We start from the raw sequence: 26,074 nt of genomic DNA, 5'->3' as shown, positions 1-26,074 counted from the left end.
AAGAAAATTACATTATTGCTAAAGACAGGAGAAAAATATTGAATCCTAACAGGCAAAAAATTTCTGTATATGATTACAAAAGGAGAAAAAAAAAATATATATATATATATATATATATATATATATATATATATATATATATAATATATATATATATATATATATATATAAAGCGAAAAATAGCGAAACGAGAACTCACCGGTACAGAAGTATAGATAAGACTGAATAAGTATTATTTATTTTTGACAAAAGGGGAGAGGCACACGCAAAGGCGAGAAGGTAGAAAGGGCGAATGGTCTATTAAAAAAGATTTTAAGTGATATCAGTGAAATTGCATCTAAAAAAAATTATTATACGAGGTAAATTACGCATTTTCGTTTTATTTTCAGCTAGATTTTCAAGGCTTCTGTGAAACTATACCTATAAGTTATAAACCGCAAATAGACTTTTTAGTCTAAATTTCAATCAGATTTTCAAGAAAACTCAGTTAAATTTTACTTTGAAAATTATGAAATTATCAATATAGACTTTAGTTCCATCTTCAGTAACATTTTTAAGTAATGTTCAGTTGTACAGCAGTTGAATGATTGTTGAGGGTTGGTGACAATTGTTTAATGAAGAGGGACTCGAGAATTTTTTTCTCCTTTTGTAATCATATACAGAAATATTTTGCCTGTTAGGGTTCAATATTTTTCTCCTCTCTCTAGTAATAATGTAATTTTCTTAGTGGTTCACGTGTGGTTTGTGTTTTAAAGTGTTTAGTTTGTTTATTTATTTTGAAAGTGTCATTGTACTTAGTAGCTTTGCTTTTTATTGTTGATCTTTTATTCAATTGGTTACCGCGTTACTTTTACATAAAATTCGAATTTCACTGATATATTGTTAATTAATCTATATATTTTTTTTTAAAAAGCATAATTTATTACTGTGCCCCATTTTAGTCTGATTTAATGTGTAGAATTTTAATTTTTTCCCTGTTTTTAGCCCTGAAGATGGGATTTGTATCCCGAAACGTAGGCGTTGGATAAAATTAAAGTTTTAACGAAAAATGCTAACGTTTCTGCTGACCATACTCTTTTTTATTAAAGATCCGACTTTCTAGAAGCGATAATGCCATTCATTATTATATCACGGTAATGTGATATGACATATATATATATATATTATATATATATATATATATATATTATATATATATATATATATACAACATATATATATATATATTATACATATATATATATATATATATATATATATATATATATATATATATATATGGCTACACACCCATACCGCTTTCAGGTTGCTGACTTCCAGCCCGTGTAGAGGAACAAGAACGCTTTTATTATCTCCGACAAGGAACTTGACTTTGGTAACGTTTGTCTGTGTTTATCAGTAGGGTTTAGTATAACAAGTATTATCAATGAGGGAGGTCTGGTTTTGGGTAGGTGACCCTTTTATGACTATGTACCTTGGCGGAGGTTTGTGTGAACATTATTATGAAACGCCTGCACCGGTGGTATTAACAGTAGGATCCACAACCTCAGAGGGCTGCTAGGTGTTCCCTTGTCTACTGTGGGCCTTGCATAGTTTACTGTAGACAGACTTGAAATGCTCTCTGCATATCCTTCTGCCTTGAGCGGCATTGATTAGCCCGTAATTTTCCTTTTATTCCTTTTAATTTCATCCTACCAGGCTGTTCAACTTCTCTATCTTTATGTTGTATACCATTGTTCGCCCCGCTTGGACTACCGAAACCTTCTGGCCAGCCACACGGTAATAAATAGTAACTCTGCGATTGTGTAAAATTCTTACGTCTTGGACCATGGGTCATTCGTTTTGATTACAGTCACGTCAGCGCAAAGTCTTTCCACGGTCAGTTCAGACCAACCTAACCGTAAACTCAATGTAAACCAGAGTAACCTAACCGAACCTAAGAATACATTTGTCCCCAAGATTTGGGTTCAGTATGATTCGCTTCCATTCATGTTCGAAGACTTCACTAATGCCTTGAGTAGTAATGTCCAGGTCATACCAAATTTTTTAACATTACAGTAGTAGTTAATATCAGGATATTGTCACCAGGCACCCCATCTCTTCTAGACTAGAGTGTTGAGTAAATGAGAAACAAGCGGATAAAAATGCTTTATTTGTTTTCATACCTCATTAAATTTAAATAGCAAAAGTAGACCGCAGAGTTGTTTGTATAGCATCATTTTCCTTATCAACTACTGTATAAAGGAACCATGCTTTAAAATCTAAACATTTATTGCCTTTCCTTCAGAAAACTTGCGATTTTTTTTTTACATTGTCGTCCCCTCATAAAAGTAATTTCATACCAAAAGTTTACCCAGATCCTATGCCGCAAACAATGGGCTTAAAAAGGAACACAAAAACAAACGGGAAAGATCTCATCTTTTTCTCCTTCCTAAAGGAACCTCCAGATACACATACCTAAACACGAACATTCCTTTGGCATTTGTCCCTTCGTCGGTGAAATGATGATACGAAGACACTTCTTTACTTAGGCCCAAGGAGAGCATCTTTCGACTTCCTAGCCGCGGGGATGCCCCTGTGGATGAAGTTGCTAACTGTCTTCATGTTCACGAATCTCTGGAAATCCACCTCCAGTTCGTGGAGGTCCACGCAGCTGGGGTTGACGTCTTTGTTGATTTGGGCGCACGAGAACTCTGCCAGACAGGGGCAGTCGTTGAAGTATATCTGAAAATGTAACGTAGGAAATTTAGGAATCTCGTTTCAGTGTGTGTGTATCCTTCTGTAATTAATTTAATGTGTATAATGGTTACAGCGAGGTGTCAGAGATGTGTATTTCTGATGAGAGAAATTCACTCTCGACATGGTTCGGAAGTCACGTAAAGTCGTTGGTCCCGTTGCTGAATAACCGCTGGTTCCACACTACGTAAAAACACCATACAAACAAACAATAATGGTTACAACGAAATTCTTTCAGAATTAAGTTTTGCATAGTGATTTGAAAATTTGAACAATGTGAGGCGTTGATTTGAAGTCTTCTCTGGGTAAAATTAGAGGGTTAAAGATTGCACAGTGGAACCGTTAAAATGAAGGCTGCTCTAAGAACAGTAATCTGGTTGGGCGACAGTTGTGTTGTATTGACAGGGGTGAAAAATTGTCTTTAAATGTTTTCTCTTTACCAATAGAACTCCATCCCAGTAGGTGGGGTAGTGCCGTCAGTGGACCTCATGCGGTTCACTGTAGGTATTACTTAAGGTTCTTAGCAGCGTGCCTTCGGCCCCTAGCTGCAACCCCTTTTGTTCCTTTTACTGTACCTCCTTTCATATAGTATATTCTCTTTCTTCATCTTACTTTCCTCCCTCTCCTAACACTTGATTCATAGTGCAACTGCGAGGTTTTCCTCCTGTAACACCTTTCAAAGCTTTTACCGTTAATTTTCATTTCAGCGCTGAATGACCTCATAGGTCCCAGTGCTTGGCCTTTGGCCTAAATTCTATATTCAACTCAGCTCAGCTCAACTCAATACAACCCCATGAAACCGATTATGATCAGACTCTTCTATAAATGACAAAAATAATACTCACTCCTTCCTTTTCATTCAGCAAGAATGGCGCTGAGTTACAAACTTGTCCTCTGGTCCTCCTTGGCATGCAGTACGAGTTCAGGGACATCATTGGTCGCGTGCAACACTCGTCAGCTTTGCAGTCGTCCGCATTGTAGCAAATATTCCGAGCTAGAAAGATTTAAATGAAAGAAGTTCTAGTTTTAAACGTAACATTTTCTGCTCTCAGAAACCGAGGCTAGGAAGTTCTGTACCTGTTATTTCAGTGATCCTTCTTTGTTTGCAACTTTTCAAGATACTACCTGCAATTTGGATTAAACTAAATACATTTTTACCAAGCATGTCTAGAACATTGTTGCGCATTATAAATCACTTCCCTTGACGTTTCATTTGTTTTAAGTCGTTGACCTAATAACTGTGCATAGGTTTAGGGAATGTATCTATATTAGAAAACAAGTTGGTCTGTTAGTAGTAGCACTCAGTTTTCCATTGAAAAGAAACGTCGAGCAATTTAAGCCTTGTTTACGAAAGTAAATCTCAGGTTCTTCTCCCATATCAATCTCTGGCTCGTTTCCAGTGACAATGTTATGAGGCTGTTACAAGCATTTTTAAACCGTTGCTTTAGATTGAAAGCTTAAACCAAAAACCAGATCACATTACCTATAAACCACCAGCTGGGCACCATACGATTGGCAACTCTCTTAGGAACCGCCGAAACGGTCGATGCAGCGAACATAGAAAGAACGAGGATTACGAAGCTGTACCGCCACAGCCTGTTGCTACTGCTGTGATTCCCAGAGGCCCTGGCAGTCTGGCTTAACAAACTCTGAAAAAGAAGTTAAGTCTCTCTTGCCTTCTCTCTTGCAGCAACAATTGAAATTTACATTTTATTTTGGATAGAGTCCGTCAAGTCATTTTTAAAGATCGTAGACGTGGCACGAATATAATTTGGCCTTGAATATGAGAGGTTAGCGTGATAATACTTTTATTCATTTTCAAGGTGAAAGTAATGTGAATACTGGATTTTATAAAATGCCTTTACAAACGTATACCCATTATAATCGAAGGCGAAAATGAATAGTGGATGAATAGGGCACAAGAGAAAGTGGACATGACACAAAAATCTAAGTCAAATTACTTTCCAGAATAGACGTCAAAATTATAGAAAACGAGACTAAGCACTAGTAGACCAACCTGGGTGACCATGTCTGAATCACAGTAAATATCACGTAGGATGTCTGTCTGGAGGGCGTGACCGCGATGCTCAGACTGATGGATGCATTTCCAGGATAGGTGATATATACTACACTCTTGGCCAGTGACGTCAAGATATCCCGGCTACCCGATTGGTCGTTTGGCGGAAAGGAAGAAGAAGAAATAAAGACCAGCGTCCAGAAGATGGACCAATTACAGCTTCTTTCCGATGGTGGTTGCCTGCAATTGCTTCAGCCGCAGCGTCAACAGGATTGAAGACCAGTGGTTCTCAGCCGAGGCAATAAAAAAAAAAAAAAAGGCCGATCTGCAATGCAAATTAAACTGGCGAATTTTACCACATTCTGTGCAAATCAACCACTGAAGGAAGTGATTTAATGTGAAACAGTGAACTGATATTAAGGTGATTCTAAGTGATTTATTTAAATTTGATACCAATTCGTTAATTACAAGTACCGATGCGAAAAGTCTTTTGGACGTGACGTCTGAAAATATCGGAAGATCTACAATGTGCCGAAGGGATCAAAAGGGTCTTAAAAGGGGGACACCACTTCGGGGGATTTTGGTCAAATCTGAGATGGCCTGGAAGCCTGTTCTCTTGTTCACTTGTTCTCTTCCTCCTCCTCCTCCTCCTCCTCCTCCTCCACCTCCTCTTCCTCTTCTTCGTATCCTCATTCGTAATCTGCTTATTCTTATTTTGCATCTTTCGTTCTCTCCTGCTGTCGTTTCTGCACAGGAGTAATATTCAGTGTGCAACTGGATGGGAAGCTTCTCTCTCGTATTTCTCTGAAGACAAAAATAATGTGATCATGAGTCATTTCCATAAGACATCAGCTTCTCTCTACTTAAATACGTACCAAGGCTACGATTTTCTAAGTATGTATGCTTCAGGAACCCTCATGTCATATTAGACATAAAATTGGATTCACTTATATTCTCTAGTTCCGTCTGCAATATTTTATTGACTGTCATAGTCATTTAACTGTATCATTAAGGTCTTATACATCCATTGACTTAAAAATCTTAGTGGGCTACCCATCCAAATACCAATATACCATTTTGGGCATAATCTTTCGCCTCTGCGAAAAAGATTTAGGGAAAGCCTTTCTTTTATTCATTTTGCGAGTCTGCAAACGCTGAAGATTTCAACATCGAAATATTCTTACTCTCGCTGAGATATTAAAACAGTCTAGAAATAACCTCGTCTTTAACCAATATAGAGTTAGTTTCCATTTTGAGTCCTCCTGTTTGCCTTGATTGTGTGATCATTATTTCGTCTTGGATTCTCAAACTTTTAACAAGAAACTCTTGTATGCATTCCCTTGGCTTGCGCTTGATCACTGCTGTGGGTTTTGAACATTATGTAACTGGTGCACTGACAAATCTGCTTTTTTTTTTTTGCTGTTATTTCAGTGCATTAAGTTGAGAGCCAGTGTGGCATTTGTAAACCTCATTCAGTGCGCTATAAAGCATCGACACAAGAACGTCTTCTGAATTAAATGTCAGACCTTCAGGAAAAAAAAAAAAGTTTAAAACGTTCTCTAAACATTCTCTAAACTTATCTGAAGTATTTACAGTGGAAATCGTTCATGTGAAATGCTTGCAGTTATATTCGTTTTTAGAAAAAAAAAAATCCGCAAGCTACAGCTACAGTCAGTCGTCTGTTAATTGCTAAATTAAGGTTAAGTTTCTCGTTTAAAGAACCTCCCGCAATTTCAGATTCGCTCTACACACCAGTGCACCCCAGTATCTCAGAGAGCTTCTGCTACCTTCTGTGCTTATCCTACCATTGTCGGTAACATTTGCTCCCCATGTTTTCTGTGAATCAAACACTTCTAGTCTTTCCAAGTCTGCAGCCATAGCCTTTCCTGCATCTTCGTGCCTAGTTTTATCTTATTCTTGCCAACATTTACTCTTAACCGTGTCCTCTTGCAAATACTATGTAACTACCCTTTTCGTCGTCCGTAATTTCTCATGTTATAGTCAGTCAACTCAGCGTCGTCAACAATCACTGACTGTGGTTTCCATTCACCAAACCTGCTCTTCCAATACGAACTGGTATATACGACTGGTATCAGTTCCTTGCTGTTCTCACTGATATCTGTTTCCATATTGATATTTATTTAGTAATAAAGTAGTTCTTCTGTGTGTGTAAAACTTTAACTTATAATAACTCTCTGTACAAATTCTTCTGCAGTAATACAACTTTTGATCTTAAGCTCAATTTTCACTCATTTGTTTCCATATTCATACCTATTAATAAATTAGTTCTTCTGTATGTAAAACTTTAACTTATAATATTAACACTATACAAATTCGTCTGCATTAATACTATTTTTCCCCTTAAGCTCAAGTTTCACTCATTTGAATATGTATCAATATTTATATACTGATATATATCCATAGGGGTTCTCTGAAATTAGCTTCACATTAATATTCATAGAGAAAAGAGTGAGCATCGCTTGCCGCTGCAGATTGCCTGTCTCAATACAATAGAATATTAATGCTGATCTGCCTTTGGTACATGCATACACTATATATATATATATATATATATATATATATATATATATATATATATATATTTATTTATTTATTTATTATTTATCTATTTATTTTATTATGTGCCAATACTTTTTTCTTCCCGTTTTTTTAATATTCAAGTTTATTTGAATAAATTTCGGATTTTATCAAAAGTTTGGAAACCGAGCAATCCGGAGCAAGGGAAATAAGGTATATAAATATATATATATATATATATATATATATATATATATATATATATATATATATATAGTGAGAATCTAGCAGTGATTGTTGTCTTTTTTCTTCTTAGGAAGCGCCACTCTGAAATAGATAAATAAATAAATAAATTGTACAAGTACTACAAAGTTGAAATACCATTCCATATTTTCCGTTTGCTTCGGATTGCTCGATTCCCAAACCTTGCCATGAAAACCAAAAATTTATTCAAATAAATGAATTTCATGACATGTACTGTATGTTTATGCTGTTTCAAATGGATGTATTACCTCGTTAGATATTTGGTATTTTTCATTTGCTCAACTGCTATTCTTGTTTTTATTGTTATTTTACTGCTGAATAGTTTGTAGCTCAAACTGCTAGTTTTTGGAACGTTATGTTTAAAAAACACTTTAGGCCTTTCTTGGCCGCATGGGCACTGTTTAAACTTTATCTCTTTCCTTAATAAACGCTCCAAGAAGAGGTCCATTGGAGGACGAAACTGTTGGCATTTTCTGAGATATACCGTTTTTCATTTTTCCTATTGTGGGAATACAACTGAATTATACAATAATATACTAATAAATATATATACTAATATATATATATATTTGAGATTCTAGCAGTGATTGTTGTCTTTTTTCTTCTTAGGAAGCGCCACTCTGAAAATAAATAAATAAATAAATAAAATTGTACAAGTACTACAAAGTTAAAATACATTCATATTTCCTTTGCTTCGGATTGCTCGGTTCCCAAACCTTGCATGAAAACCAAAATTTATTCAAATAAAGTAGGATTTAAAAAAAAGGGGGGTAAAAATAAAGAATTGGCACAGAATAAGATAAAATTATGTTTGTCCTCCATCGACTCCAATTCGTCACCAATGGGAAGCGGATTAGCGGAATTCCGTCCGAATCGCGTGAATGACGACCGATAAAAAAAATAAATAAAATTCTCTCTCTCTCTCTCTCTCTCTCTCTGTGGAAATGTGTGAATGTGACGTGGAAAGAAGGCTATTGATTTCTTGTCTTTCGTGAACATCACTGTCATTCCCTAATCTCCTGTCCAAGGTCCTTTAAATATACTCGGAGTATATTTAAAGGACCTTGCTCCTGTCCTATGCTATTCCACGTCTGCGTCAATTTACACTCGACCTCAAGGTCCTTCAAGTATACGTTTTGAAGGAGGATCCTTGTCCGAAGTGATAATACTCCCAGTTGCTCACTGTGACCACAATTAACGTTTTATTAACTTTGTTTTTTAATTATAATGGACATAGGGTAATCGTTAATTGTAATATCCTCATTTTTTCAATATATATTTTTTTATATCACAGTAGTATTATTATCGTTCAGCACAGATCCAGACGCTCTCACCATGAGGCTTTGCGTTATGCGGACATTTATATATATATATATATATATATATATAATAATATATATATGATATATACATATATATATACATATATATATATATATATATATATATATATATATATATATATATGGAAATCCATACATCATTAAAATGTGAATTTCAGTTGCTAATCAACACATTAGTTGAATAATAAACGATTTGGACACACAGGCAAGAGGACATTTGCATTTTCAATTACACGTCAGTCAGTATCAAACAAATGCCTTTTCCCTGAGGAGACAAAGGTCTTTGGGTATCAGGTCTCAATGGTAGTTTTCCATCGATCGTTTGTCTTTGCGAAATGTGAATCTACACATGGGCAACTTGACGTGATTTGTGTCTATATCTAGGATAGAAAATCAGGAATAGGAATAAGCAAAAAAAAAAAGAGAGAGAGAGAAATCACGAAGTAAAAAAAAAAAGAATGCCTTTGTCATGTTTACATGGAACGGTCCAGTTAAATCAATGGCAAAATCCGCGTGAAAATAGCCACATGTCAAAATGGCATAAAAAAGATATAAAAGCAAAAAAAACTTGCCTGACGTAACACACACGCGTATATATATATATATATATATATATATATTATAATATATATATATATATATATATACTATATATAACCTACCTGTAGCTTGATAGTGGCGTAATTGGATACTGGATTAATTTAATTTACTAGTTTTTTTCTCTCTCTCTTCTGCTAGTATTATAATAGGGTAATGTAGGAAAAAACTTATTCACTGAATTTTATTGCACAAGACATTTGCTTGTTTCTGGACATATCTTCATTTGGGAAAAACCCTCTTATCGCAAGAGTTTATACAATGTTCTAAGTGGTCCACAATAATGAAAATTTTAAAAGTTCGCGTATAATTTATAAACACTACAAAAGCTATTTTGGACTAAAGAATTGGCATAATAATCCCAGAGAAGGGTTCGAAAGTGTTTATAAATTATACACGAACTTTTAACGTTTTTTATTATTGTGGACCCCTTAGAACATATTTATTTCTTATAGCACAAAACAAAGCCCTTCAGAAAAATGCGAGCTGAGGATATAGTTGTAAAAATCAATATTCTTCCGCCATGGAGGTTTGGCGTAACTACATTTGATTTGACATTTTGTGTTTTTGAGTTTCCTCATTCCCGGCTAAACGAATTTGGATTAGGTTAATGCAGAAAATTGAATGTGCCTCTTCCTCGCCGGAACGATCTCGTGTCAGCAGACGTTCTACCCTGGTTTGCCGACCAGTAGGTATCAGGGTCTTCTGTTGATAAATGCCTCTTTACAGTTATTTTCACTGTGTTATTTTCACTCCACGATTGGTAGCAGCTAGGTTTGGCTTGGAGTGGAATGATTAAATATTGCACCTTGGGACACATGAGAGCCTTGCTTCCTTTAGGGCTCAGGGGTTCCCAAATCAGGGGTCGGGATCCCATGTGGGGTCGGAATGCTCATTATGTGGGGTCATACACAGGTCATGGGGTTGGTCGGGGTCGCTGAGGTACCGCCAGGGAATGGGTGTACAAAACATCAAAGCAGTGGGTACGAGGTATCATGTTAAATTCAATGTTTGGTAGAGTAACAGTTACTATAGTAGATTCACATCAGCTGTGCATCTGACGTCTAGGCCAGTCCCTTACGACACTCCTGATTGGCTGTTGATAAGCCAATCACTGGGCTGGAAACTCTCAGTCTCTCTCGAGAGTTCACATAGGCAGGATGTATGTTCCCCCTCTCATGAGGGATATGTCTTTCAAAATTATCCCTCAGAAGAGGTGGAACATACATCCTGCCTGTGTGAACTCTCGAGAGAGACTGAGGAGAGTTTCCAGCCCTGTGATTGGCTTATCAACAGCCAATCAGGAGCGTCGTAAGGGACTGGCCTAGATATCAGATGCATGGTTTATGTGAATGTACTATACGTAGTAGTCCCATTGAGAGATGTAAAAATTAAATGATAAATATTTATTTATGTATATATATTTATGTATATATATTTATATATATATATATATATATACTATATATATATATATATATATATATATATTGAAAGGGTGGCACTGAACAAGGTGAAAGTGCTGAATGGGGTCGTACTATGGAAAGCCTGGGAACTCTGCTTTAGGTGAATGGTCCAGATTAATCCATTTGAACTGTGTTTGATTAAAAGCAGCGCTGATTCTACTCTTGAAATGCAATTAATAGAGCACGTTGGTGCAACTGACGTCGTGTTATTGAGGCACCGTTTGTCTCTTCAAATGGCAGATAACAAACGTAGCGTCGTCACCATTCCTTGAATGTGTTACCATCGCAACCGCTGCTTGTTGAACTTCACGAATGTGGTCTTAGTACTAACCACTGAGTGACGAGCTCCATGTTTTAGATTATGAAAAATCTTGTATAAAGAAAATATTAAGAATCTAAGAACTAAATGTTGAAGTTGATTGTAAGTAAGAGATTGGCTGTGAGGGTGTATATATATTATATATATAATATATATATATATATATATATATATATTATATGATATATATATCTAATATATATATATAATATATAGATAGATAGATAGATAGATAGATAGATATATTATAGATATATATATATATATATATATATAGATATATATATATATAATATATATTATATATATGGTATATAATATATATATATATATATATATATATATATATATATATATATATATATATGATATATGATGTATACATATATATATATATATATATATATATATAAATTATATATATGTATGATACATATATATATATATATATATATACTTATACCGTATAATATATATATATATATATATATATATATTATATATATATATATATATATATATAGAGAGAGAGAGAGAGAGAGAGACGAGAGACGAGAGAGAGAGAGAGAGAGGAAACAAAAATAATTTTAAATTTTTTCAAGAAATTTCCCTCAATTATATTATGGAAGTTCATTAAAAAAAAATATGGTTGAATATATGTTTATTACCTCGTTAGCCTAAAGAAAATTCCGTTGTCAACGGAAATATACTTTCCAGTTCCAAGCAAAACTGATTTTCCGCTATCGTAATAGGCGTTTTATATCTGATTATTATTCCTGACATCATCGAATATTCTTCACTATCGTAATTGGCGTTTTATATCTGATTATTATTCCTGACATCATCGAACATTCTTCGCAATCGTAATTGGCGTTTTATATCTGATTATAGTCCTGACCTGCATGGATCCCGGTCCTGACATCGTCGAATATTTTTCTCTGTCGTAATTGGTGTTTTATATATGATTATAGTCCTGACATCATCGAATATTTTTCTCTATCGTAATTGGCGTTTTATATATGATTAAGTCCTGACATCATCGAATATTTTTCTCTATCAAAATGGTGTTTTTATCTGATTATTATTCCTGACATCATCATGTATTTTTCAGTCTTAATTGATGTTTCATATCTTGATTATTTCTGACATATATTTTCCGCTTTTCTAAATGGCGCTTTATTTCTGATTGTTCCTGACAACATCAATCATCATGTATATATGTATGTATATACGTGGGCACGCACGTGAATTGAATGAACGTTTACATACGCCTATAACACATGTCGACGTTCTGAAGTCCAACATCCTCCACGGTTGGTCTGTGGGATTCATCGATGTGCAAATGGGTACGAAAATAAACCAGTTCGTTTTCCAACAATTCCGCAGATCCCGTTCCCACGGTCGATAGCGCCATCTATTGCGGGAACATCAGCTGAAACTTTCGGTAAAAGGATTTCCCCCGGGATATTTCTCAACAATAGGAGATTTGCGGGAGATTGAATGCAGACTCGGTAATCGCTTTGCCCAATAACAGATTTCTTTTCTATTGCCTTTCATGATTTGGCTGGTCCCGGATGTTTTTGGCAAGGTTTCGAAAAGTTGGACGTGTTGTACTAATGTGAAATGTTAATCGTTGATAATTTGTTTTCATATAGAAGTTAAGAATGATAATACGTATATTGATTACAGGCACGATCGTTGTGTAGGCAGTGTATCATGAATAGCAGAGTATCAGAATTGTTTATTCGTTGTTATTGAAGGGCGTCGATATTACAATAACAAAAACACCAACCAAACACTCGCACACAAACACACACATGCAGGCATCGGAATTCTCCAAAACACTTCGGTAAATCCTTTGGTCGTAACATGCAGAATTACTGACGGAAACTGAGAATATACATCTGCATTTTTGTAAAAGCACTTTAGTTTTGACCTGAATTGGCAATTATGTTGGTGTTATGAGGTGGATATTGGGAATTGTAAATTATATGTTATTCTTCATATTGTGTTATCCATTACTATACATTTTTTATACTCTGTACAGACATGCAAACGTGTGTAGAATATCAACGTGTACTTGGGAATTCTGGTTTTCACATTTGGCGATGTCTACCTACTAGAGCAGTTCTTTTTCATTCTCTCTCTTTGTGTTTAGGTATGTGGCATGCGTTCTGAATGAAGTGTACAATAAGCATTCATAAAATGGAAACATTCTTTATACTCAAGAAAATAAAAAGTTATCGGTGAATGCAATTACTTATGTTTTAGACAATATTACCCTTGCAATTTGCATAGTTTTGTCACTCAACAATAAAAAAATTTATCAGATGATAGTTTTCATTTTAATTTATTTTTCTTATTGTCAGGTTCTTATAAAAATGTCCTTTGGTACATTGTAATGGTTTTGATACATAGTAACAGTTATCTGTTACAGCCATACATTATCGCACTAATTGCTTTATCAACCATCTTATCTTTATCTTTTGTATTTCGGACTAACCAGGATAAAAGTAACACGAAAATAATTTTTTATGTTGTCTATTATCCAAATGAATAAGATTTAAGTTTCATAATAAATTAACTTGCTTCTTTCCAAACATTCGTTGCGAATAATCGTGAATAACACGTTATATTTCGCTAGAAACATAATGACGTAAAAGTAACTTGCTTCTTTCCAAACATTCGTTGCGAATAATCGTGAATAACACGTTATATTTCGCTAGAAACATAATGACGTAAAAGTAACCAAAGCTGCGGTGTACTCTATCACATATCACACGTTATAAAAAAAGAAAAAGAAAAAAAAGATCTGGCAATATTGCCCCAATGTTTTGATATGCGAAGGATGCTGCAGAATTTGGCAACACTGATCGATTACTCCCGAAGCTGAGCAGAAATAGAGCTACGATGTCTGGCCCAGCGAGGTTGATTTTAAGAAATTTAAGCCGTTTAAATGGAGTGTTATACAAGGAGCAGAGCCGTGGTGTTGTAAGACTCGTAATCAGTTCACAAGGTAACTTGGTGAAAGTGAGACAGTCCCGGTAAATAAATTTAAGAGGGTGTTAAGTAATGCTCACTCGTAGTAGCTACGTCTGTGGGGTGTCCGTGGAGTTTTGAGGTGGCTGTCCAGTTTTGTGCGTCGTTTGAACGGTAACAATTCCTTTCTTGGGTAAGACAGATAAAGGCCAAGACAAATTACGTGCCACTTGGTTTTACAAATTTGATACCACTTATTTTTATTATGGCTAAATACAAACATAACTTTGAAGTAGAGGTTATGACAATGCTGAAAAATGTGCAGCAATTTCGATCGTGTACTCTAGTAGTACTAGTAGGTAGGCTAGTACCTAGTGCGTAGGTTATGGCATGCTTTACTTAGTAGCCTAGACAGTTAGAAAGTTAGAATTGTACTGTACAAGAACTACCTAGTTTAATGTAAATTGGACCTTATTTCCCCTCTCATATGCAAGTGATGTCTGGACAGTCGTAAATAGCTAGTAGTATCTTATCCTAGACCTGAGTAAGCCAGTTTCTCAGCTGTCCATCCTTGAGCTAGCCTACCTACCTACATTTGATATGTAGCCTATGTCAAAATCAGTGTGCTAATTTTGATGACTAAATTGATATTTTGCCTGAATGCAGAATTTTCTTTCCTAGTTTTGTCATGTGATTATTTACCCTAACTGTAACTAGGTTGTCATTAAGGGGCCAAGCTCTCAACATGAGATAGGTAGGCGTAAAACCTGAACGGCGAAAAGCACTAGACCAGCTGGGGAATGTGTATACATTTATTATATATGAAGCTGTTAAAAGCAATTACTAAGAAGGGCAGTTAGTATAACATTATATCATCATGATGTAGGTTAGCATTTTACAAGACTGGAGGCTTATTGTCAGCAGTAGTGCCTCCAAGTACTTTGTTTCCTAACCATTATTGTTCTGTCAGATGCTTGCTTAGGTTTTAGACATTGGCTAGTATTTTTCCCCTGTCGATAGGGTGCAGATTTGCTCAATAATGCATTATGCATGATGCCATGTGCATTATCTTACAAAGTGCATTTAAATTTAACTACTTCTAAAAAATTACATCTTTTAGGAGCCCAGCCTTGTCCGGAATAGTGTCATATCTACATAGAGGAGACTTGTCCTTATCTGGACCCTATTTTGCTTTCTTATTCTGTGAGATGAAAGTCAAATGCCATATTGAAGTTTATATATTGTAGCCTAACCTAATATAACTTGAGATGCAGTTTCTTACTTGAAGCCTCCCTCTTCCCAACTTGTATAACCTTAGCCATAAAGAAAAATAGTAGTAGATTCTGGTCCAAAAAGCATTATAATATTACTGCTTAGTACAAATGATTAGATGATTACTCCTGGCAGTAAAGGCTGACATAAGTTATGTATTTTCTTAACCTTTTGGGGGTTCTGTTGGGCATAAGTACAGTATGTGTACTTTGTGGCTGGCATTTATGAAGCAGTGTGCTTTTTGAGTGCTTTTTAGTTTAATTTACATATTTGGGATACTCTTTATATGTTTTATGCAGTAAAAAGTCTTTATTTGCCCATTATTTATGGTGCTTTATAATGTTAAATACAGTTGTTGTAATTTTAGTAATAAAAAATACAATTTATAGGGACTGTTGGTCATTGCCCCTGTGTGATTGAAATCCATGTTGTGTAAGTAGTAATGGTTTGTGTAGTTTAGGAGATAAAAAATAGTTTTCTTTGACTTTGTTTGTGATGTTATATTTATAGACAGTTTCATTTGCAGACGCATTGAAAGTAACGAAATGCCAATCAATGATACGTCATGATTTCATAACTATGCTTATTTCGTATTTTTTGTTTCCACTTTTTGCAGTAAGACTCATGTCATCTACCAAGAAAGATTTCAAGAGCATGACTGCCCAAGATTGGCAGAAGGAATTATCTCCAGAACAGTATTATGTTGCAAGGGAGGGAGGAACTGAGCCTGTAAGTATAATTTGTAATCATCTTTACCTGTTTGTTTCATACTGAGGACATTAATAAAGAACAAGATAAGACATCAAATTGGTTATTTATACAAAATACATAAAATACAGTACATCTGATAAAATTAAGAAAGAAGAGTGAGTAAAATAGGGCAGATTGAAAGGACTGTAAATCAATCAGTAAATAGTCACAGAATAAAAACATGACACCTTAAAGTAGCACTGCAACTTATTGTAGGTACGTGAACATCAGCAACCATTACACTATCAGAAAGACTGCTCCACAGGTTTACATCTGGCATGTGTTTAAACAATGAGCAAAGGCCTCCATTGTACCTGTACTTATTGCATATCATTTGCACCACAACTGCTGAGCCAGGTGATAAGAATTATTCTTCAAATATAGTTTTGGTGATTCATCGTGGTGATTATTGCACAGGTTGAGAGTACCCTACTCTATCCAGATGGCAGGATAAAGTGAGAAATACCAGAAGAAACATTTCATTTATAATGAGAAATGATATAAAGGAGATGGAAATGGCTTGACACATCCTTCGCACAACCTTTGGAAAAAGAGGCTGGAGAAGAGATTTATTGAAGACAAAGCACACAAAAATCTTGGGGCCCTTTGTGGCATGTTATGTTGGAGGTGGTGATGATTATGAAGAATTACTATTAGATAGGTATATCAGGGTGATAATGACTAACTATTACATGAATGCTATTCAGAATTTTGATGAAAGCAGAATACAGTGGTAATTCTTATCATTACTGTATAAGTTGCAGAATGAATGTTCAAGATTGATGTTAAGTGAGAAATTGAGGGACTGGGTATGATTGGCTATTAAGTAAGATTGCTAGCTTATGTATAGAGAAATGTTTGCATGATCAAACCATGATCCAGTACTTTGGTATGTCAGGAGCTAAATTTCCAATCATTCATTATTTAATTAGACATCCATTCCAATGTACACGATTACTGAATTTAAAAATGGTGGTGATGGGAAGTACCAGTTGCAGATACATATTTCCAACTTTACAGTTTTGCATTTTAAGTACTGTTTTCTGAAAACTTTTTAGCTTTGCACAACTTGTAATGAGTTGTCTTGCAGAAGAAAAACAGATTTGTTTATTGTTTGAAACCCCATTCCTACTGCAGTTTGTATGCCAGGAATGATAATTTAGGTTGGTAAGTGATTTGTGACAATTGAAGACTTTCAGGTGGCTGTCAGGATGTATGTAAATGAGAGTAATTTATGAATACTGTACTTTTGTTTATTATAAAGGCTCAGCATTAGCTAATTGTGCCTCTGGGTTGTGTAAGCATTAGTAAAATAAGATTTGTATATATAGAACAAATGTTTTAATTGAAACTTATAAGCTTATGTATGAGAAAAGGAATAGATTTTTTTTGCACTGCTTTGAATTTTGTTTTCTTTGCAAAAGTATTTCTCAGAATTCCACTGTTATAGCTTCTCAAACATTTATTAGGATGAAGGGACTTGTGAATTCTCCCAGTCAATTTCAAGTATCTCCATTGTAATGCACTACTAATGTTTGTATTGTATTTCCACAGCCATTTAGTGGAGCATATTACAACCACTTTGCTGAGGGTGTCTACAAGTGTGTGTGCTGTGGTACAGAATTATTTAGGTAAGGATGACAAAACATATTCAAATGGTACAGTATAACTTTATAGGGCTTAGTTACATGGAAATTAATGCATTGTAACTCTTCCCCCATGGTTTGAAGTTATTCATACTGTACTGTTAGTGGTGGTTACATTTCTTTTGCCTCAGAAGTATGTGGATTTGACTATTAACATGTACTATTTTTTGTCTGTGAAATTATTTCTATATTTCCTTGCAGTTGTAATTTAATGTGCACAGTTCATTATTGTTTACAAAAAAGGCTTTCCCAACTTTCATATTTACTATACGTTCATTAGTGTTTATGAAAAATTGCCTGTACAAATTTATTATCAAGAATTTAGTCCAAACACTCACTCTCTCTCTCTCTCTCTCTCTCTCTCTCTCTCTCTCTCTCTCTCTCTCTCTCTCTCTCTCTCTCTCTCTCTCTCTCTCTCATGAATTTGTTGAGTTTTTTATCTAATTTAGATTCATCTTTGAACTAATTTCTGAGAAGGCAGATTAGAACACAAAGCGTACATGTTAGCTCAGTAGGATAATTGGCTGTTCAGGAATTTGAGTGTTGCTTATATGTAGTTATCAGATTTTCTTGTTTATTATTCACTGAAGAATAAATATCTAAGATGTACAGGTTTGAATACCAATGGTATCCCAAAAATGAAAAGCATCTTTTGAGGGGATGCAGCAGGTTGAAGTAATGTTGACTTAGGTAGTTTTTGTCATTCTTTTGAAAAATTGTCTTAGATCATATGTTTCATATATAAATTCAAAGCTTAGAATATATATTCTCCTTATTTAACATCTGACATCATCACTATTTACTTAGTTTCCATTAACTCAATCCTTGCCAATACTAGATGAATGACTTTGCTGAAACTCGACCTTGTATTTTGCATTCAAATCACTGGTTCCTGCCTTTATAGCAGTCGGCTTACATCCATACTGTAGGAGAATTATGGTAAATCTGCAATTTAGGAAGATTCATATTGATATCATTGCAATTACCACTGCTATTTGAAATACTGGAGTGTACTACTTGGATACCTGAAAGGTTAGATATTGGCATCTGTTGTATGCCACCTGTAATTAAGGGATACATTTTATTGTATCAACTTTTTTAGTAAATTACCAATGCATGTTGCAACTACTTATTGGATATCATTAGTATGTAAACTACTTTTTCTAGGTTCATTGTACCATGATTTTTAAACCCTAATATTAAGTTCACCTTTAATGCTGTGTTAAGTTATCATTCATGCTTGTACATTACTGATAAAGCTGTGAGTCAGTATTTATAAACTTTTCAGCTCAAAACACAAATTTAAACTTTTCAGCTCAAAACACAAATTTGAATCGGGTTGTGGTTGGCCTTCATTCCATACTGCTGAAGGAGATGCAGGAGACAAGGAAGCCAGCACTAGTCGTATAGAGACGCGCACTGACATGGCCTACATGATGGTGCGAACAGAGGTTTTGTGCAAGAACGTAAGTTTTTAAAATTGGATGGAGCTGTTAAATTGTTTAATTTTCGAAATATTAAAAGAATCATAGGATTCTGAATTAGATTTAACAGAGTAGTAAAAAAAAAATCTGGATTTGAAAATTTTCATTACTGAAGCATTCGTCATTTTTATTTGAGATATTACAATGTTTATGTGGCACACTGTAGATGATAATAATGGTTCGTTGTTACATTCCTTCGGCCCAACTGTCTTGCTTCCTGCCACATACTTTGCATCTGCACTGCCATATAAGAATAAGAGAAAGCATCTTTAATTCTTGAATAGTGAAGAATACCTTCAAGTCTTGTTGCTTCTATATCTGGTCATTGGTCAAAACATTTGCTTTTCTGTTAGTTGTAAAAGTTGGGATCATTTGAATTCACTTTACAACAGTGAATGTCAAAATAATTGGGCTATGCAAAAATCTGAGTCCTAAATTAACTCAATGTAACTGTTTTGACTTGATGTGGCCCCCATCTCAGTAATTAGAGAATGCCAGTTAAGAACCAACAGTGGGAGATTGTCTCCAGTTGTGAGAAAGTATGGGAGCAGAATTTTGAGCAGTTTAATGGTTCGGGAAGGTTTTCGTAAATGTCCCAACTTCAAATCAACAGCAAATGTCAAGTTTTGAACACAAATCTTTTTCTGAAATTTTGTCACATTCTTCATCATTTCTTAATTATGCAGGTATCAAAGATTTTAGAATGGTCATTTAAAATTTGCTGGTGAAAACAGAACCCTTTTATCACTATGGGAGTGAAGTGTTTTGATTAAAAAAAAAAAAAGCAGAGCCCTTCAACTCTATGGGAGCAAAGTGTTTTGATTCAGTGTTCTGATAATAATAATGATAATATACGTAATACGTAATAGTAATAATATTATGGCATGTTTGTAGGATAGCTTACAGTGAGCATGGGGTTATCTCTTCAAAAAGAGTTTTGGTAATGCAGTAGTACTCATTTTACATAAATTAATTAAAAAATATAATACATATATTCGTACCTAGAGTATTTTGCTTCTTATATGTTCCATGGATTTAAAGACTACAGTGCAGTTGAAAAAGGAAAGTGTGTGTTTGTGGCAGATGATCATCAGCTTCTGAATTATGGCTGTACTTATATGTGAGCATCTCATTACACAGAATATTTTCTTGTTGATGAAAGGTTATAATTAAAAAGATTTTCATTATAGAAATTGATGTTTAGTGTCAGCACTAGAAAAAGTCAAGAAGTTGTGATGAATATTTTTTTTCTTTTTAGTGTGAAGCCCACCTAGGCCACGTGTTTAAGGATGGACCTGAACCAACTGGACTACGTTACTGTATTAATTCTGCATCTCTGAAGTTTGCCACTAAGAAGGTTAAGTAAATTTAAAGTATTTTTACTCCTCACAAGAATTGAGAATGAAAAGTTTACTATTTTCTTATTTTTGTGTGACTACTGTAGGTTCATTTGGTGTTGATATTGTGGTTTTAACATTTTTCGGGGACATGTTGGATATTTTATTATACCTCTGATTGATTTTTATTGTACTTAAGTATTTTCTATTTATCCACAAACTTAAATTGAGATTCTTTCATGGATTGTGGAGGGGACTGTTAATTTCATATTCAGATTCCTGATTATAGAATATTTCTGTATCCTGCTTTGCGTATTCTTTTAACAGTAGAAAGAACTACTATATGTTTACATAAAATGTGTATCTTATATGTAAATTGTTAAAGAAATAGAAACCTCACTTGATAAGAAAAACTTGAAAAAGCAAAGATTTACTATGAAAAAACAAAGATTTACTATATTATTTCATGTTATGACATCATGTACTTTAATAATTTGTTTCAGTTAATTTAGTTTAAACTAAATGTGAATGTATTAATTTGTTAGAGGTATATCTTAATTGTTGTGATAAGATTGTTTTTACTAACATGACAGTGGTATGTAGTGAAGTACTGTAGTATATTATATGTGATAGTCTGGTAGATATATTTTTTTGGAATAACATGGTGGTGTACTATCTAGTCTGGTACTTTTATGGAATAACATGGTGGTGTACTATCTAGTCTGGTACTTTTTTGGAATAACATGGTGGTGTACTATCTAGTCTGGTACCAGTATAGAGCATTCACAGAAGCAGAATTGTTGTAATTTTAGAACATGCAGTTTAAGTAAAATTATTCAGCTTGTATGAAAAAACAAAATGGCATCCTATGTTTATTAATAAAGTCATGCCTTTAAGCAAGTCTTGTTCATTTTCATGATAATGATGTTGTCAATCATTGGTTGTTGTGTTACCAAGCAGATTTAAAACTGGTAAGTAGAATTATGAATATGGAAAGGAGAGCATTTTAATAGAATTTTACATAAATACAGGAAATTCTCAGGGATAAGAATAATTTTGTGCAACCTTGAAGAATTTGGTTTCTTAGAACTTTGTACTAGTTTGTTGTAGAACACTCTCTCTCTCTCTCTCTCTCTCTCTTCTCTCTCTCTCTCTCTCTCTCTCTCTCTCTCTCTCTCCATTGCTATAAGTTTGTACTTGGCAGTTTGTGTCTGTATTTTTTCTCATGTTGTAATCATTTCTCATTTATGGGAACTTCTTGAGAGGAACATGTTTTTATCAAATGAAACCCTTTTGTTTAAATTACCCAGCATTTCTCTTTTCTTTTTTTTTCATTGCTTTTGGTTCGCTTGGGAGTTGCTAATTGGATATGGTATTTCTTCTTTTATTTATGAGAGTTGTCAAGTTAAAGCAGAAATGTTCAGTAATTTCATATACTACAGTGAACTACTTTGATATAGTTTTAACTTTAGAATTTTGTGATTTCTTTTACTTTTCTGGATTTTCAATGGATTAAAATTTTAAGGATGTTTCTTAGAATGTAGGGTTTTTTTAAAAATGTGGTTGTGTATTTGTGAACAACTGTTCATATATTGTTCCTGTTTGTAAATGAATGATTATAGTTTACCTGACAATACAAGGTAATGTGCCTTGTGATTCTGTGATCATTATGTACTGTATTTTTGTTTTGTACTGTAATAGAATAATTATGTTACTAGGTGGCCATTGGTGTAGTATTTATGTTCTTGAGTTCACTGTAAATTGCTAATACTGTACAGTATTTTTTGAGGAAACTAAATTCTAAGGATTTGATTCTACTTTAGCCTCTTGCATTAACAAAAGTTTGTAGGCTTCACAATTGTAAAATCTGTACCTGGTGGGGGATAAATATGTAATTCCAAATTAATTCCATATTTAGTATTAAATATACCTACTTTGTAAAGAAGTTATTCTAGTCTTATACTTTTATGCGGAATGTTTTTTCATTAAAGTAGATATCCTTGAAATGCTATTTGTTATTTGTCTCTTCCTTCTCTTCAAGAATACTGTAGAAATCAATGTGTTGTCTCACGTAACTTGAGTTTTACGTCACTTACTGCTGGCAGGCACACCTATGGGAACTATTGCTTGAGTGTGCTGTAGTATATGTATTTAGCACACTTAAGATAGTACTATAGTTATTTTGCATCCTACTTGGTAATACTTCTATGGCTCAATCAAGCATTACTGCACATGGATGTATTTGTGATATAGTATACTGTTTAACATGTCTCTCCTCCTGACACCCCCACTACCATTTTGTTTATACACAGAACAAACCTTTGGTCTTAATGTAAGGGGAAAATTTTCTAGTACTTACTGGAGTCCTATTAAAAAAACAGTACTATAAGGATTTTGGTGGCAATGGGAGACAGCCAGTAGGGGTATAGGAAGAGGGAGCAGCCCGACCTGATTTACCCCAGCTGCATAGTGGCGTACCAGTTTCTCTCTTAACACTTTCATAGGAAGATGCATTTCTGCCTTTCTAGCCAAGAAGCCGGTTATTTTAGCACTTCCTGTCCATATTACATCTTGATATTTTGGTTTTTTATTCTCTTTTTGTGTGTTTTTCCCGAGTGATGTAGTGTTTTCTGTGTAATTGGCATATCTAGAAATGCAAACCCTTGAATCATCTCAGCAACCCCAGCCTCAGAGATGTTTAGGAATAGTTAACAACCCTTATTATTATTTGGCCTCTGAATACAGACGCCCATACCACTCGTAGCAGGTGCAGAGCTAACAATTTTAGTGTGAGTAATCCTTGTCCCGAGTGTTGTATTTGGTCTCTTGAGCAATGGAGGAATTTTCATAAGAGGAGATGCAAGAGGAAATCGACAGCTCCATTTTGAGAAGGTTTATCACCCCCAATGGTGGCAGATAAATCAATTCCTTCTTGTTCCATCTCTTCTTTGCCAAAATCTCCTCTCACTTCTTCTCAGGAAGATTTATCTCCCTCTCATTCTTCTTTTACTTCATCTTGAGAAGATTCAAGGGGGGGTTCGGGAGATATTGTTATTGATGTTGCTGTCCCTGTTCTTTTGGGGGTGTGGGCCGGGAAGCTTTCCCCCTTGTGAGGGAGGAGACAGCTCCCTCTTGTTCAGTCTTTTCAGGGGTAGATGCACAGAAGATCTCTTGAGTGTTGGGCATTATTAGGCCTAAAGAGGTACCAACCCTATCCGGCCTGTTGTCCCACTGCACATCTTAAATCCCAGTGTCGTCCACCATGACAGTTTCCACCCCATTACCATATTTAATATTGTCAAGTACCTTCATCCGGTCACACTGACTCAAAGAGTCTTGCAAAGTGGCTGAAGACATTGCAGGAATCTTTAGTCATCGTACTGTAATTGGAATGAGCACACTTTTTAATAATAATTAAAGTCTGTGCTGAGTTGACAGTCATAATCACATTTGTTAGAATCTTGTTCTTAGTTAATCTTATTTACTTTTTCAGCCATTCTCTTTGGTCTCTTTTATTTCCCACTACTTGTCATGTCTCCACTTTCTCATGCTTCTATATCCCTTGTGAACAATTAATTTTTACCAGGTTTATGAACTTGTGATGAAGTTAGGTTTTTCATGTGCTTAGTGTGCTTTTTTAAGATACGTAATGTTGAAAATAAATACAGTGGGGTCTACCCAGAGTGCCATGGGAGTCCATAAAATGTACTGATCTCTTCTTTAGCTAAGCTTAGTGCATGGAATAGCCAAGGTTTTGAGTCATTTGATAAGCAAATGAATTCTTAAGTAAATTTTTATTTTTTAAGACATTCCCCACTGTTAGTGAAGAAAAGAACTACTTTTTTATTTGGCATGCTAAGCCTATATTTATACTTAGCTTTGGTCTGACTATTCTCTTAAGTGAATGTGGTTATTTTATTAATGCTGGGAATGCTAATTTGATTTGAGAGATTAAGAACTACACAATATAGATTAAAAGAAAGTTGGATTTGGTGGATGTGCTTATTTGTCAGTGTCATTGGACATTTATTTTGGTAACATTGGTGATCTATATATTAATGTTGTTTTTAGGAGCATGTCCATTATTCATATTTGCAACCTGAGAGTCAAAACATATCTTAACTTGTAGTGCGTGTGCTCTAGATACTCTGCTTGGTATGAAGCCAGCATAAGAGCAAAGCTTCCAGTGTTTCACTCCTGGCTTACTGTAGCCTTATGAGAGGGAGGAGATGTAAGTCAGATGTCTGGTTAGCTTATTTTATTTGATATAAACAGTTGGTAGTAGCTGGAGATCTACCATACATTGTCTTTCAACTAATGATTTGCACCGAGTATGAACCAGAACATAAAATCAATTTTTTTTAATACAAACTTCCTTTCTTAGTGCCAGGAATCCCCCGTCTCATATGACCATAAATACCTAAAACAACTGTTTTAACATGCATAAATGTTGTAAGACATTTTATGATGTTGTGTATTTGTGTTCATGTACTATTTGGTACATTATTGTACTGTGTTTTTGGAGACATCAATCCTCTTAGCTTGTTTCAGCTTATTGGACCTTATCGTAAGCAGGTGATACCGTTGATAGAAAAGAACACTATGTATTAATAAACATTACCTTAATAAAATTTATCTAGCCCTAAATCCCTAAAAACCGCACCAAAATTTACCACATTGGCAACCCTGTTACCTCCTATTCTGTCCGCCAGTTGGCAACGCTGCCGTTGACAGTTGCAAAACCTTCCTTCTAAATCAGTTGTTAACGAGCGCCCGTGTTGTTTACATCACGGGCGCTCTTTATAAATTTCCTAAAACCTTTTTGTGCCTTTAAAACTTTCATTATTTGTTAATGAGACTTTATGTTAATTACCACTCACGTATTACATCACGAAATAGTGAATTAACTTTTATTTCTGTTGTGGTACTTATCTTATACTATTACGAACTTTTGCGCGACCCGTAACTACTGACCTGTCCAACTCTACAATGGATTGCCAAGATAATGCGATGCTTCCTTCTGCCAGCAATATCAGGAACTGCCCGGCTTGTGGGACAAGGATGTGTAGCAGGGAGTATGAACCCCATGACATTTGTAGCTCTTGTCGTGGACAGGTTTGTGACTTGACTTCTCGTTGCGACTTATGTAAGCCCTGGTCTGACGAGGATATGATTGCTTATATGAAACAGCGTAAAAGATCGGTTAAGGAGAAAAAGAAATCGGTAGCTAGAACTGTATCTAACGATTTCTTTGACTTGGGCGCTCATGGTTCTGGCTCTTCAGTTTCGGTATCGTACGATTCCGATTCCGAATTAATTGATGCTT

At 34.8% G+C, this 26,074-nt stretch overlaps 3 protein-coding genes across 3 annotated transcripts in view; 2 read left to right on the top strand and 1 right to left on the bottom strand.

Moving 5' to 3' along the window:
* Positions 1–2,136: 2,136 nt before the first annotated feature.
* Positions 2,137–4,906, bottom strand: LOC135224195 (uncharacterized). The gene is made up of 4 exons (XM_064263058.1): positions 4,754–4,906; positions 4,220–4,385; positions 3,582–3,730; positions 2,137–2,724 (listed from the first exon to the last, which is right to left on the bottom strand). Exons 1-4 carry the CDS (start codon positions 4,763–4,765, stop codon positions 2,524–2,526), a joined length of 528 nt encoding a protein of 175 aa, XP_064119128.1. The 5' UTR covers positions 4,766–4,906; the 3' UTR covers positions 2,137–2,523.
* Positions 4,907–14,136: 9,230 nt separating this feature from the next.
* Positions 14,137–21,644, top strand: LOC135223797 (peptide methionine sulfoxide reductase MsrB-like). Its single transcript, XM_064262612.1, has 5 exons — positions 14,137–14,296; positions 16,148–16,260; positions 17,836–17,912; positions 19,243–19,393; positions 20,670–21,644. Exons 1-5 carry the CDS (start codon positions 14,191–14,193, stop codon positions 20,775–20,777), a joined length of 555 nt encoding a protein of 184 aa, XP_064118682.1. The 5' UTR covers positions 14,137–14,190; the 3' UTR covers positions 20,778–21,644.
* Positions 20,695–26,074, top strand: part of LOC135223795 (uncharacterized) — a 53,931-nt gene continuing 48,551 nt past the window's right edge. Inside the window, exon 1 of the mRNA XM_064262611.1 lies at positions 20,695–20,768. The gene's annotated coding sequence lies outside the window, so the exon portion shown is untranslated. The remainder of the gene's footprint in view (positions 20,769–26,074) is intronic.

Source organism: Macrobrachium nipponense, chromosome 10 (assembly GCF_015104395.2).
Source record: "Macrobrachium nipponense isolate FS-2020 chromosome 10, ASM1510439v2, whole genome shotgun sequence".
Taxonomy (NCBI): domain Eukaryota; kingdom Metazoa; phylum Arthropoda; class Malacostraca; order Decapoda; family Palaemonidae; genus Macrobrachium; species Macrobrachium nipponense.
Note: the sequence above shows the minus strand (reverse complement) of the source record. Positions and strands in the feature narration are given on the sequence as shown.

Excerpts from the sequence above, each read along its gene's own strand:
- LOC135224195 (XM_064263058.1), bottom strand. Across the intron at positions 3,731-4,219 it reads GCCCAGCTGGTGGTTTATAG|CTCGGAATATTTGCTACAAT; the intron begins GTAATGTGATCT and ends AAATCTTTCTAG. Across the intron at positions 2,725-3,581 it reads TGCTGAATGAAAAGGAAGGA|ATATACTTCAACGACTGCCC; the intron begins GTGAGTATTATT and ends TTACATTTTCAG.
- LOC135223797 (XM_064262612.1), top strand. The coding sequence starts at position 14,191 with ATGTCTGGCCCAGCGAGGTTGATTTTAAGAAATTTAAGCCGTTTAAAT. Across the intron at positions 17,913-19,242 it reads TGTGGTACAGAATTATTTAG|CTCAAAACACAAATTTGAAT; the intron begins GTAAGGATGACA and ends TAAACTTTTCAG. Across the intron at positions 19,394-20,669 it reads CAGAGGTTTTGTGCAAGAAC|TGTGAAGCCCACCTAGGCCA; the intron begins GTAAGTTTTTAA and ends TTTTCTTTTTAG.